Source organism: Crassostrea angulata, chromosome 2 (assembly GCF_025612915.1).
Source record: "Crassostrea angulata isolate pt1a10 chromosome 2, ASM2561291v2, whole genome shotgun sequence".
In the NCBI taxonomy this organism is placed as follows: Eukaryota; Metazoa; Mollusca; class Bivalvia; order Ostreida; family Ostreidae; genus Magallana; species Magallana angulata.
This window is the reverse complement of record NC_069112.1, coordinates 7975966-7989731: the sequence shown is the minus strand read 5'-3', so window position 1 is coordinate 7989731 and position 13766 is coordinate 7975966. Positions and strand designations below refer to the sequence as shown.

The window sequence follows — 13766 nt, the reverse complement described above, 5'->3', positions numbered from 1 at the left end:
CTAACTTCTTAAACTGCACATCCACACGAAAATGGACCGAATTGGCAAAAATTGTTTCTGCAACTACTGACTATATATTACACAAACATCAGATTCAATACTACGGATGGAATTGGAATTAGTTCCTTAACAAATTTGCTTCAATAATGTATTGGAAATGTTTACTCCTTTAAAAGTTATTAACAAAAAAGTTTTAAAGCTTCTTACTTCCTAATTATAAGGACCAGTCCCCTTTTCTGTATACCGATTGAAAGATCTCGGTAAAACCCACGACTTTTAAACTACAACTTTTAACAAATTGTTATCAGGTAGAAAATAAGTGGATTGTTTTGCCGGTTTTTCTAACCTTTGTTTCGACACCTATACCACTCATTTTATTTGCATTTAAATAACAAATGAAATATGTCTTACACCATTTCAATGTATCAGCTTCGAGACCCGGCCAGTCATCGTTAGAGCTAAACCTTTCCGACAAAAGAAGTCGTTAAAATTTACTAAAAGGTGAATAATTCTAAACCGGATTGGGACAAGTAAAATATGAAATTACAACGTCGCACGGTATGTTAACAGAGCTGAACATTTCAAAACAATCGGTGAACAAACAAGCTAGATATTAAGGATCAAACAATGAAACATGTTTTTATTTCCTGTGAGAAAATACATACCCCGTGGAATGAACTTAGTTTATACATTTACAGAAAGACCTCTGAAAGAATTGGATTTATTATGTCTAATATTATACTTGGTCAACTTCCATTGTCATTTCATAACAAAGTAATTAATTTTATAGTTCTGTATATGAAACAGTATTTTTTTTTGTCTGGTGTCAAATAAGATTCAATATTTATTCGGTTTCCTTTGTCACTTAAAACTAAAATACAATATTGAAAGATATGTTGCAATACAAACTTGTAAATTACAATATTTTAAAAACTTATGGGATAGTTGGAAAGGTATCCTGGCTCCTGATATCTGATTTATTTTTATTACAGTGTATTATGAATATTTTTTTTCTTTTTTTTTTCTTGTTGTAGAATAATCGTAAGGTTTCCTCTCGGAAGCGAAAGACCCTAATTGTGTGATTAATTATGGTCTTACAGTAAGTATGAAAAACGTCTGTCAGCATGCGACTCAATTGAAGATTTGCTGACAAGGTATTTGTATCAACCATAGAACTTACATATATAATAGACACGGCAGTGTCAGTCATAATATGTCAAGCATGTCTGTTAGAGCTTGGATATATTTTTGATTGTAAAAAGGTTAAATGCATGTTTTAAATTAATTTATCACTTATTAATTTTACTTATTAAACTGAGCTTTCGCAAATATAAAAAGAATATTGTAACTAAAGCAAGAACTGTTTTACAAACGACTGAACATTATTTATTAACCACTCTTCTCACATAAAATCCGTTAAATATTTAAATACATAATAAAATCCACGCTACACAAATTATTACTAACACTTAATTAAAAATGAACAGAAATTTAAAAATAGAAGAATATAAAAAAGAAATCAATGCACGTGTTTGAGCCTGTCAATAATATATCGGGTATATGACAATAATCAAATGTGTGTCCTAAATTAATGAATATCAAATTTACTAATTTTATGTCTATATAATATATCTAATGATATGCGGGTAGGTTAAGCCAACGAGTTTAATGATCGTAGATATTGTAGTCAGTTTAGAAATTGCTTAATTTTATGATAACAATGCTGACTATTGATATCAAGTAAATATATTCATTAGGGAATCAAGTCATTTTTGAATTTGTTATGACATGGTATCATGTGGCAGTGGAAAAACACCACGTTTTTTACCTTATTTACCTTAACGAAAAATCAAAAAGTGAAACACTTCCCATTTGTATGCATGATACAATAATTCGATCTGCAATTCGTTCATGTGCATTAGTATAAATGTTTGAAACCTATTGTCCATCGCATAGAATATTGTCATCACATAAAACAACGAAGCAAATATATTCCAGAAAAACTCGTCAAGTATTTAGCTCATATCCTTTTCAGGTTAGTTTGACACTTTTGCCTTTTTGTACCATGTGACAAAGGAAAGGCTAGTCAAGACGTAAAAATGCCTTAATTACCTTCTAACACTTCCTGATAAAGAAAATAACCATGACTATATTATCCTAAATTGAGAGCGAGAGAGAGAACTTGAAGATATATTTATAAAAAACAACTTTTAGTTGCATTTTACGTCTGGAGATTTTATAATTTAGATTAAAATAAGTAAACAATGACAATTTTCTTAAGAAAAGTATGACATCATACTCCTTATTTTGACGTCGTATTGATCAAAGGAAAATATATCCCTGACAAATGCCTTATCATAACCTCATAACCGCGTACTTAAAAATCAAAATATATATATACGCTCACCGTGCGTTTACAAAGCGTTTATTATGCGCTTATCGTTGATTCAGCGTTCACTTATCGTTTATTCATATAAATATTATATTTAGGCTGAAATTAATACAGACGCGTAGTTTATTTGTTATTTTTTTCCTGATCACCAGCGAAACAAAATGTAAAGGTAACTCCCATGTTCACATATCGTTCAACGTTCGTTCAACGTTCATTTTGCGCTTGCGTTTGCGCTCTGTTTGCACCCAGCGTTCAATTGTGAAAGTCGTTTCAGGGGATATATATATATATATATATATATATATATATATATATATATATATATATATATATATATATATATATATATATATATATATATATATATATATATATATATATAAATGCAGAACAAAAGTATAATGTACCAGACAATATCAAGTTACTAGTAATCATACACACACCATCAAATTGAAATAAAATATATATAATATTTAGTTACGTTTGCGACATGGACTATATTCCGTTTGTCTTTTTTAAAGTTATTGTAATTAACATTATTACTTATTAGGTTACTTACTAACTCACTACGGAAATATATTGGGTTGATCAATCTCATAGACGGCTCGGCTTCGCCTCGCCATCTATGAGATTGATCAACCCAATATATTTCCGTAATGACTCAGTAACTAACCTGATATGTGTTTTGTTTTCCCGAGGACTATCAATCGACATATTCATTCACAAAAAGCGGTGTTCTACGCAAAGCCATGTACAAGATGCCTTACATCTTGTCCAGTTAAACTCATTTAAACTCTTAAAAATTATCAGTACCACCTTTCAAATACACTTAAAAAATCTTCGCTTTACCCATATTACTTACAATGTTTTGTTGCTATATTCAATTTTAAACCTCTGCAGAGATTTGAGCAAATTTCGACGCTGCCATTTTGCTCTGCTCCAGACATAACAATGTGACGTCAATATTCAAAGGGCAACTACTCTAATTTAAAAATAATTCCAAATGGCAACTACTCTTAATATTTTAAGGACTTACTGAAAACGATTTCTGTGTTAAATAATATGATACATCGAGATGAGTAGGTGAGGCGGCGGCAAATGACGGCCATATTGCCTAATATAAATCCCCAAAGAACCTACATAGAGATATATGAGGCAATCACGTGCCATGTTTAATCCAATAAAAGTGTGACATTTCAGTCCGAGGGAAAACAATATCATATATTGTCACAGCAAAAACAAAATAAATCAAATAAAAACAAAAGTTTCTTTCAACTATAAGCATCAGATCCTTTCCTGTCCATTTGATGGAATTTAAATCTTGTTATGATTTCTGAGCGCTATTATTTTTTGAAAGTTTCTTCGAAACTCCAAGTTTTTTTTGTTTGGCTTCTTGTTTTTTCCAGAGCAGGAACACACCACTACGAAAATGAAATGCATGTTGTTTATATAGTATTTATTTGTTTTCAAATCTAAATGTATCTAAGCCAACAAAACAGACAAAAAGCTTGAGCAAAAATACGAAATAAAGTTTACTAATTTTGTAGCATAATTATCTTTAATCCATTTAAGCAGATATAAATACTACTAATGATAAATATAATTCTAATAATAACTGTAATACTGTGGAATCATTAGAATTTTGTAGTGGCTCAATTTTCTTGGTATTCGTGGGTAGCTCTCTCCCACGAATTTATATCATCGATGAAAACAAATTTCAAAAGGTAAATCTTTTTATTGAAACTAAAAAAACATCGCATCCACGAATTAACATCCCTACGAATAAGCTAAAAAAAACACAATCCACGAAAATTGTCCCCCACCAATTTAACTCATTCCACAATAATAATGATAATAATAAAAATAATACTAATAGTAAAAATAATCATAAAAGTACAATAATAATAATAATAATTATTATTATTATTATTATCATTATTATTATAACTATTATCATTATCATCAACAGCATTATTGTTATTAAACGCAAAAAAAGACTTAAATTTAAATAAAACTGTTTAATTATCTTACTTCTGCAACAACATAAATTGCGTTTTGCTTTCTTTAAACAAGAGCGGACACGGAATGGAAGAAATACAAGGTTAATTGGAGATGGAATTCTCCACTCGTAATCATTGATAACTGTGTATCTCTCAAATCGCCACAATTTTTCGGAGTTTGCTTGTACTCTTTCAAATGTGTAGCTAGAAAAGAAATATTATGTAAATTACTTACCCTAAAGAAAATGTTATATCAAAAATCATATTTGAGATGTGTATAATTGAATCAATTTATTATATCAGCCTACTTAAGCATGTTACTAACTTTTTGAACGAAAAACAATACTGTGGTAAGTTCTTTATTTTTGATGACATGAATAAAGAATTGCAAACATGGAATATGACTATAGTACATGTTCCATCAGGTTTACATCTGTCAGTAAACGTCCATGGTGTGCCTAGCGATTTTACGCGTATATAACTAATTTCTGTTTTGTCAGAAGACTATAGTAATTTTTGCAGCATTACTATGTTTATACATGTATTTTAGAGATATTTTTTTTCGATTTGTATTGTTTTAACTGATATTTCATAACTGATAGTAAAAGTAATGCAATCTATTGTATAAATATATCTTGATTATATCTGAATCCACAATAGCTTCTGGCATTATCGTATGCACACTAATCAAAACAATTCTAAGATTTAAGTTATGGGATTTTTTGAAAATTATTAAAATCTATAACATTTTGTAACGAATCAGTTGTAATCATTTATGTTACCTAAACATAGCGATAACAAGGTTGACCAACAGGAGATTGGAGAACAATAGGTAGAATGCAGCTATGGCTTGTACCGTCCAGTCTTCTTGTGGACATCGTTCTATAGAAGTGTCTGATTCCCATTCAGTGGAATTCTTGGTACATTCGTTTTTATCATAATCAGGTTTACTACCTAAAATGATTGATTATTTTGAAGAAAAAAAACTAGCTTAATGTACGATAGACCAGTAAACAATCGATAGCTATTTGTATCAGTTGTTGAAAACTTATGCTATTTGATTTTTTTCCCGAATTACAAGTAATGTACATTTGGTCTCATTTTTGAAATATATTACTATATTATATATATATATATATATATATATATATATATATATATATATATATATATATATATATATATATATATATATATATATACTACATTTAAAACAATAACTACGTTTAAAATACATGTATATAGCAACTATGGAAACAAAAGCGTGAGCATTATCCGTAAACAAAGTAAATATCTCTAATGAATGTTTGGATTTTATAACATTACATATAAAAAATAAATGTTAACCATCAAGGTAATCAAGATTCAGTTCCCCATAGAGCTGCCAGTAAGGGTAGTATATGATGGTCCAGATCCTCCAGTTGGTCCAATGCCCGCTCCATATTGGTTGATGGTCTGGCCATAGGTTTGCATGGTAATAAATTCCAACTCCTAATACCACAAACACAGCAATCAAGAGGAACCAAAGAAGGTCTTTGAGCTAGATAAAGATACGTGCAAAAATAATTTTATTTCGTTACAATTAGTCCAATATGTATGAATGAGCAGAGAGTGAAATCAGAATGTTTACCATGCTCTCTTAATGATAATAGTCAAATATACGGTTGGGTAATATGAATTTACCATTTCTTTAATCATTATGAGAGTGGGTCCCATTTTTCTATGGATTAGAAAAACTTCCAAAAACCTCAGATACATCACCAACAGAGACAACGAAAACATGCGTCTTGAAACTGTAAATCTAGAAGACGGATGGAAATGACGCACACACAACGCTGCGATAAGTAAAATATATGATAGCAGGTCCACCACATTCCAGAAGTCGTTAAAGTATCTCTTCATTCGGCGGTAGCACTTTCTGTGAGAACGCCCATTGTCTTCCATGAAGCCCTATTATAAAATTAATTTATGTATACTAAAATGGAGAGCTATATTGTGTGCTTTTGTGTTTTAACTTTATCCAAGAGTTGAAATATATATATATATATATATATATATATATATATATATATATATATATATATATATATATATATATATATATATATATATATATATATATATATATATATATGAGATGCTTCTCTTTTGCCTAATATTTGTAAGAATTCTTTTTTACTCATATTAGACTATTTGATTCTCCGATTAATAGAAACAGCTTTGTAAACTTTCCTTAATTTATTAATTTGTAACACACAAAATATAACAAATACACTAATTTAAACAATACAATATACAACCTTAGCTCCAATACTTAACAACTATCTATATAAAGGAGAAGGTGGTTTAATTATTTGCTGCTCTGAGAATGTCTGAATTCCCAATAAAATATATAATTTATCCATCTCTATTGTTTTCTCAAAATTATATACTTTACTGTTTAAAAATTTCAGAGTCAGATATATAAGCTCTAATATCTGAGAATTCCTAATAAGAAATATTTAAAAGATTCAGAAAAGTTATATCTGAAAACACTAAATCTGCAGTAATAAATCTTTTTTTAGAACTCTGGAAGATTTCTATTACTGAATATTGAATAACTTAGTTATTTAATTTGATTAGAATTAATCAATTTAGATCTTAACCCGTAAATTAATATTTACTAATGCCTAAATTCTTAACTAAATTAACCAATTAAGGGATTAACCAGTTAATTTATAACTGGGCACGGCTCAAACAAGAATACTTGTACTCGTCTAATCGGCTTTGGAAGTGAAAGTCTGCCCTCGGTAAAGACAGAATCTTAAATCCACAAGGACTACGAACGTGAACAGATAGAAATGATAGGAGCCTCAACGATTAATCACCAGTGATCATAATAAAACAATAAATACATTTGTGTTATTCTTATAAATAACATAAATTCACAAAATAGAATTTTTGATCTTTAATGAATACACGTTATACATCAAAGATAAATCAAATAGCCCTCAATTCAAAAATAAAGAGTGACCTGAGGTCATATAAATACATCAAACATAACTTCCATTGCAACAATGGTAACCTAGAAGTGAAATTTTGTACAACACATGTGTTATTTTAAATTGTACTAGACAAAAAACAACGTCTGATCATGTATTTGTAAGTGAAACATTTTGGAGTAAAAGTACAATGTATATCAAGAATGAACAACCCGGATTTCATCCATAAACAAAATCAACACTGTAAATCTATAAACAACGGACACCTGTGAGGTACAGGGGTCGTATCAACATTCAAAAATACCGCTGATCAGCTGATTTATCCAGAAAGTAAAATTAAAATAACAAATACATATTTATAACATTATAACAAACACTATTTCATCTCTATATAATACTTTGGCTCCACATTTTACCCCTCCTATTATGTTTCAACGTCTTCATGAGAAAAGAAATACAAAAATTAGAAAGAATAATAGGAATTGTCTATTTCTACACACTAGGTAAATTAACACACTCAGATATTTACATAAGGCTATGTGGAATATAATTATATTTAACCCACCATACCGTATATATATATATACTTGAATTTTCAAACATATCGACTTAAACACTTAAAAACATCATCAGTCCTTTTTTACAACTTGTTATTTCACTACATGTCTTTTTGGTGATGCCCTGTTGTTCCTGTGTCCAAACATGTCCTTCGTCTATAACTTGATGCTAATAGCTTTTGATATCTTTCTCTTCTTCCAGCATTTCGTCCACACGAGACTAGTTCGTCGGTGTTCAAAGAAGTTAGAATCTTGTTTTGTTCTGTCACCAGTGCAAGTCTGTCATTGCGACCAACAAACTGGGCATTACGTTGTTTTCTTTATTTTTTTCTTTGCTCCCTTCTTCGTCGAATGTCCCCTGATAGAATGCCTTTCAGTATATCAAACTCATCCTCCTCAATCAACAGGGGAAGGTCCATGTCTGCATTTTCTGTATTCATCTGATTGCTGCTGTTGTATGGGACTCCTGCGCTATAACCGATTTTATTTTTAACAATGATGAAATGATGAATAAAGAGAACAATATTTTTCCTGTGAGTCTTTTTAAAACTCTCGGGCTTTGGCGACTGCATACGGGCCATAAAACGTTTGCTTTAGAGTCTCATTTAACTAACAAGTCTTACTTATATATTATATGCGAGGCTTTCCGAGCAGATATAACCAATACAAAATATTTGGATAAAGCAAATATAGAATCACAGAATTATTTACGATCTTTTTATGACCCAATATGAATTATATCTAAATTTAAAAGCGTGGATTTTGAAATATTGTTTTTTTAAGCTTTATAAATTGAATGAAAATACTGAAGATTTTTTTTTACACACACAAGGTAGAGAATGCTCGTTATTTGACTTTGCTTGAAGCAAAGGGCTTTGTAAAAAATTATTGCTGACTGGAAGTATCTGACAATCCATCGTCTATGTAATGAAGCAAAGATTTATCACAGGGGTAGTATAGCATTTATCTAGTTTACTTACAATTGCATGTGGTCGTTGATGATAAAAGGGTACCCATTGAGCATATTACTTGGGTGTATGTTTATTAAATCTAAATGATGACATTTCTTCTAATAGAAATAAACGATTTTTATGACTTACAAAACAACTTGTGAGTTCTTCAATTAAATCTCCAGCTCCCCAGAAATACACATAGTATTCCAACACTCTAGCAATGTCTCTTACGTAGTATTCGTCCCTTATACTTGTCAGTACGAAAGCGCTGTACATGACCAGCATTGTGAAGAACATCATCTGGAACATAATTCCTTTATCAACAGAAAAGAGCTTGACGTTTTTTTACACAGAACTTTTGACTGTCACATCATTTGTAGTTAAACTATTCTAACTGTTCATTTTTTGGATATGAGAAACATTTTACGAGAACAGATGTTTTTATATGATAATGTTTATATATAACTTACGTAATTGAATACGTATTTCGTCAGCGGTGCAGTAAAGAACTGTTTTTGCTTCGCACATGTACATACTGACTGAAAAAGAGGCACTAATACAATGTTAGTAATAATAATACAATGTATATTTCAACACACTTTTAAACGGGTAACGCAACGAATTTTTTCAAGTGCGTAAAAGATTCGCTTACTGTTCGCCGTAGAAAACACGTCATTCCTAAAGAAGTCAGTGTTGCTTTGGAAATAATATAATGCGAATAAATAGTAAAAATAAAAGCAGCAAAGTTTTCTATAAAATTAGGACATTCAGTATAATAAAAGAAATAGTGCATTTTAGTTATCTGTTGCCCTCCCAAACAGGCACAATTTCTATATTGCTGACTGAAATCCAAAATTATATGGTACAGTATTGTTTGTGCTCAAAACACTTATAAAAAGGTGCTTTTACTATACTGGTACATACAAACTAAATAAAGCGGGTTTATCATGTATGATAGAGTCAGCATCATCGTAACAGTTTCGCTTAAACGAAAAAAAAAAGATAATGCAATCCTTAAGAAACTACTTTTTCCGAATGTTTTGGGGTTTTTTTTAAAAGATTTTAAGCATGAATTTTCCACTACATTTAAATTGTTAAATCATGTTTAACAATCCAATCTATCAGTTTATTTTGATTCAGATATTGATTTTAGTTTAAAGAAGCAGTTCGATTAAGGTGAAGCGGACAGTTTTTTTAACTACGAATTATTGTAGCCAGGGAATGTGTGTCTTCAAAACTCTCTAACTAGAATTTCCTCAGTTCCCATTCAATACAAGTACCTTTAATTCACTTTTTATGTCCATTCTTCAATTCCTGAGAAAATTACTTGTAAGACGTTATACAATTTTCTGAGATTTGAACCCTTTCAAATCTTACCCATTTTTCATAATTGTTCAGCTTTTTAGACCCGATCTCAGCTAATTCTCCTCAAATGGTTGACCTTCCGTACCGTGTGCATGTTGCACAATCACATGTCAAACACTTATTGGTGTATAGTTTACTATATCCCATCCACCTACTTTTTGTGTTATTTTACGTCCAGTTTGTAACTTGCAATTTCACTGTGCAAACAAGGTTTGCATTTTACTTCTGACTCTAATGTACTTAATATCAAAAGCCAACAAATTGCATATTAATGTCAACAAGAGACTTCCTTCTAAATAATGATAACGGTTACCATTAAAATTCATTTCATTATTATTAGCAACACTCATGAGACTTCAAGTACAGCAACTCTCAATTCTACAAACATTTTGACGTTTACTTTTTCCAAAAATGTCCCTTGCAATCTTAATACTTTAAATCAATTTATTTTGAGTGTATTTATCAGTATGTCGTGTAGAAAAGAAATCTGATATCTTTAACGCGTGAATTTCTAACGGTGATCATGTTTCATTGTTTCAATGTTGATTTTTGAATTGTGTATGTTTTATTACCTTTAGAAACGGTTTTAAATCAGGCGGTAAGCCGTTGTACCACTGTTTATTCATATTTTTCTGGGAGCAAGTGTGGGCAACTACATCATACATGAAATTTTCGTATGCAAATGTGAGAGGACTGGAATGTATTCCCCAGACATGCGCCTCGTCCTCCATTAAATCAATGGCGTGTTCTGTGTCTTCGTTGTACATACTATTCATTAATGCAATACAACGCTGTTTAAACATCCTGAAAAAAGAAAAGTAGTCATTAATTAACTCGAAGTGAAAATGAACAAATTAAAAATAAATGGCCAATCGCTTAACTAATTAGATGTGTAAGTATTATAAAATGCATTCTGTGGATCAACACAACCACTAAGGCCACGTAATTTGATCTTTAACAAATATGGATTATGCTATAGTATACTCTGAATGTTCCTCTAAATCAATCGATAAGATCTGCTCTTTAACATTGTTGGCCTTCTTTGACAGCTTTTTAAGAATAGCCGAACACACCAAACCAGTCACTGCAAGGATACAAGTGATTCTTAAATAAACATAGATGTACAAATAAAATTATACATATCACAACAACCCAATCTCTTTAACAGCCAAATTAAATATTAGAAATAAAATGCAATTTTGTGTATTTCTCTATCGGTATATATAATAACTAGTTAAGTAAAACGTTTGTCGTCAGCAATGCAAAAGTTAATTTCAAAGGGAAATACTTTGGCATTTTATTGTATAATTTTAAGCTGTTTTATTTATTAATACAATTTAACTACGCCTCGGGAAATAGGCTCGCTAGATGGGAACTGGAATGTTGCTGACTCCCTGAATGGTTTACTCTAAATATATATTTTACCAATAAAACAACCAATCAGAAGAAAAGTTCAAATTAAAATTATTATTCGTGTATCAAACAAGTTATTAAGTCGAAATAAATTTGAAAAATAACGTTACGCGCGTCGCTTTGTGATATAGGCAAGTTATATTACACGATAAAGATGAATAGGTATAGCTAATCAAAAATGACGTTGCAAGAATGAAATTTTATGGTCATGAATAGTTTGATTTTAGTTGGAATATTTTAAAACTTTTTTTCTTGGTTAAAAAAATACTAAGTGTTCCGAATCGGTGTGTATCAGTTCATCAAACTGAGCAGGGAATCAGTCTTTTTTGCAGGGAATCGGTTGTTTTACGGCAATTTTCAGGACATTAGCGAAATATATCGAATTACTCTTCTGTGGTGAAAAATAACTAGCGGTATGATAAATACTTTTTAAGCTTACAAAGGTGATTTTCACTTCTGAGCCAACAAATTTCTGCTATATCCTTTCTATTTGCAAAAATAGCCCAAAGTAAGATATCCGAAATATGTGACTCTTCCACTTGTGAAAAATTGAAGAAGAAAAAATTATACATACAATAACGTTATATATGCATTGATTTCCTTAGCTACATTGTGATGATAAAGGACTTAATTTCTGTTTTTGATGTCGGCTCTAGCAGAACACCTTTTAACTCATGTACATATTTTCTTTTCATTGAAGTTTGTTTTAACTATTGGACGTTTAAATTATAACAATGGTAAATCTTTGAACAAGAAGTAGAGACAAATATCTGACATTTAAAACGGAGATAGCATTAAATGCAGTTTTCAATAAAATGATCACGATTGTTTGGAGAGAATAAAATGATAAAGAAAACATCTTGAAATTAAAGGAAAAAGATGGGGAATCGCTTCTTCTGATAAGCTTATTAAAGACTTACTGCAATTGTTGCATTCTGTGCATTTTGTATATCTTAAAATCCGGTGACATAACGCTTCAGCTGCGTTAGCTACGTTTTTTGGCATCTCGGAGTTTTCACATGACCCCTCATTTTCGTTATCTGATTTCGATTTTCTGTATGAATGACACATTGTTTCTGCTGCCTCATATTTCAGTTGCTAAGATTGATTTAAAAAAAACCACAAGGAACATAGAAAAACAAACAAACAAAATTATGTCGGCATAAAGTCACATTTAAATTGACAATTAAACAATTCAGAAAAATCACCTTTAAAATCCACTCTATGTGCAAACACGGATAATCATCCACACAATCCTTGCATGCGACGGTCTAAAAATTGTATTTATGTTAATAAAATGTATGTTGGTTTCGAAATATAAACATTTAAATCAAACTTCACACACCTGTCCGTATAACTCGGGTAAATCATCTCTATTGAACTTCACGCCTTTAGCCAACAGGACTCTAATGTAGTCACATCGATTAGCTTTGAGTGCTTCCAAAAGCAAAATCTATAGCATTAAACAAATCAAAATTAGCTGTTATTTTTCACCTGAACATTATACATTTAGCTTATACATGTTTTCAGCGTATTGATTGAAGAAATTTCATATTAATTTAAAAGAATGATTCCCAATCATATTAATGAACAACTACACTATCTTATTATAATTTGATTAAAAATGAATCTATCTTAACTTACTGGTCCACAATCTTCTAAACGCTTTGATTCTTGCAAAAGCTGATATACAAAATAAAAATATAATGGAAGTGATGTGGGAGTCGAAAACTTCGGATTTAGGACGTATGGTCTAGATTTCCTTTTTAATCCTTTCAAATTTTCATTTAGAATTCTGTCGTCTGGATTAACAGAATTTTTTAGCAAAAATTTCCAAGTTAAAGAAAAGCCTTTGAGATGTCCAGATTCAGGAAAAGACAAGCTGCTTGGTTGTGATGTTTCTTTTTTTGTTTTCGAAATATCTATAAAAAAAACCATGGATATAACATTATATAAATAGTGCCTGTTTGGGGGATAAGAGTTGAAGTTGACACCCCGAGAAAACCATTGTCAACCGTCGCGAGTTTGACAATGGTTTTCGAGGGGTGTTAATTTCAACTCTTACCCGCCAAAACAGGCACTATTTATTTTATTATACTGAATGT

At 30.6% G+C, this 13766-nt stretch overlaps 1 protein-coding gene across 2 annotated transcripts in view; it reads right to left on the bottom strand.

The window, feature by feature from the left end:
- Nucleotides 1–2781: 2781 nt before the first annotated feature.
- LOC128171910 (uncharacterized) overlaps nt 2782–13766 on the bottom strand; it is a 41215-nt gene continuing 30230 nt past the window's right edge. The window contains exons 8-21 of one of the 2 annotated variants that reach the window (XM_052837678.1): nt 13306–13583; nt 13007–13114; nt 12870–12932; nt 12582–12759; nt 12101–12202; nt 11233–11332; nt 10821–11052; nt 9354–9422; nt 9031–9183; nt 6076–6342; nt 5740–5932; nt 5175–5346; nt 4424–4596; nt 2782–3813 (exon numbers count right to left, since the gene is read on the bottom strand). In XM_052837678.1, coding sequence (XP_052693638.1) covers nt 3707–3813; nt 4424–4596; nt 5175–5346; nt 5740–5932; nt 6076–6342; nt 9031–9183; nt 9354–9422; nt 10821–11052; nt 11233–11332; nt 12101–12202; nt 12582–12759; nt 12870–12932; nt 13007–13114; nt 13306–13583 — 2195 coding nt within the window. In that variant the 3' untranslated portion in view covers nt 2782–3706. The remainder of the gene's footprint in view (nt 3814–4423; nt 4597–5174; nt 5347–5739; nt 5933–6075; nt 6343–9030; nt 9184–9353; nt 9423–10820; nt 11053–11232; nt 11333–12100; nt 12203–12581; nt 12760–12869; nt 12933–13006; nt 13115–13305; nt 13584–13766) is intronic. The other variant, XM_052837679.1, reaches the window with a different exon arrangement.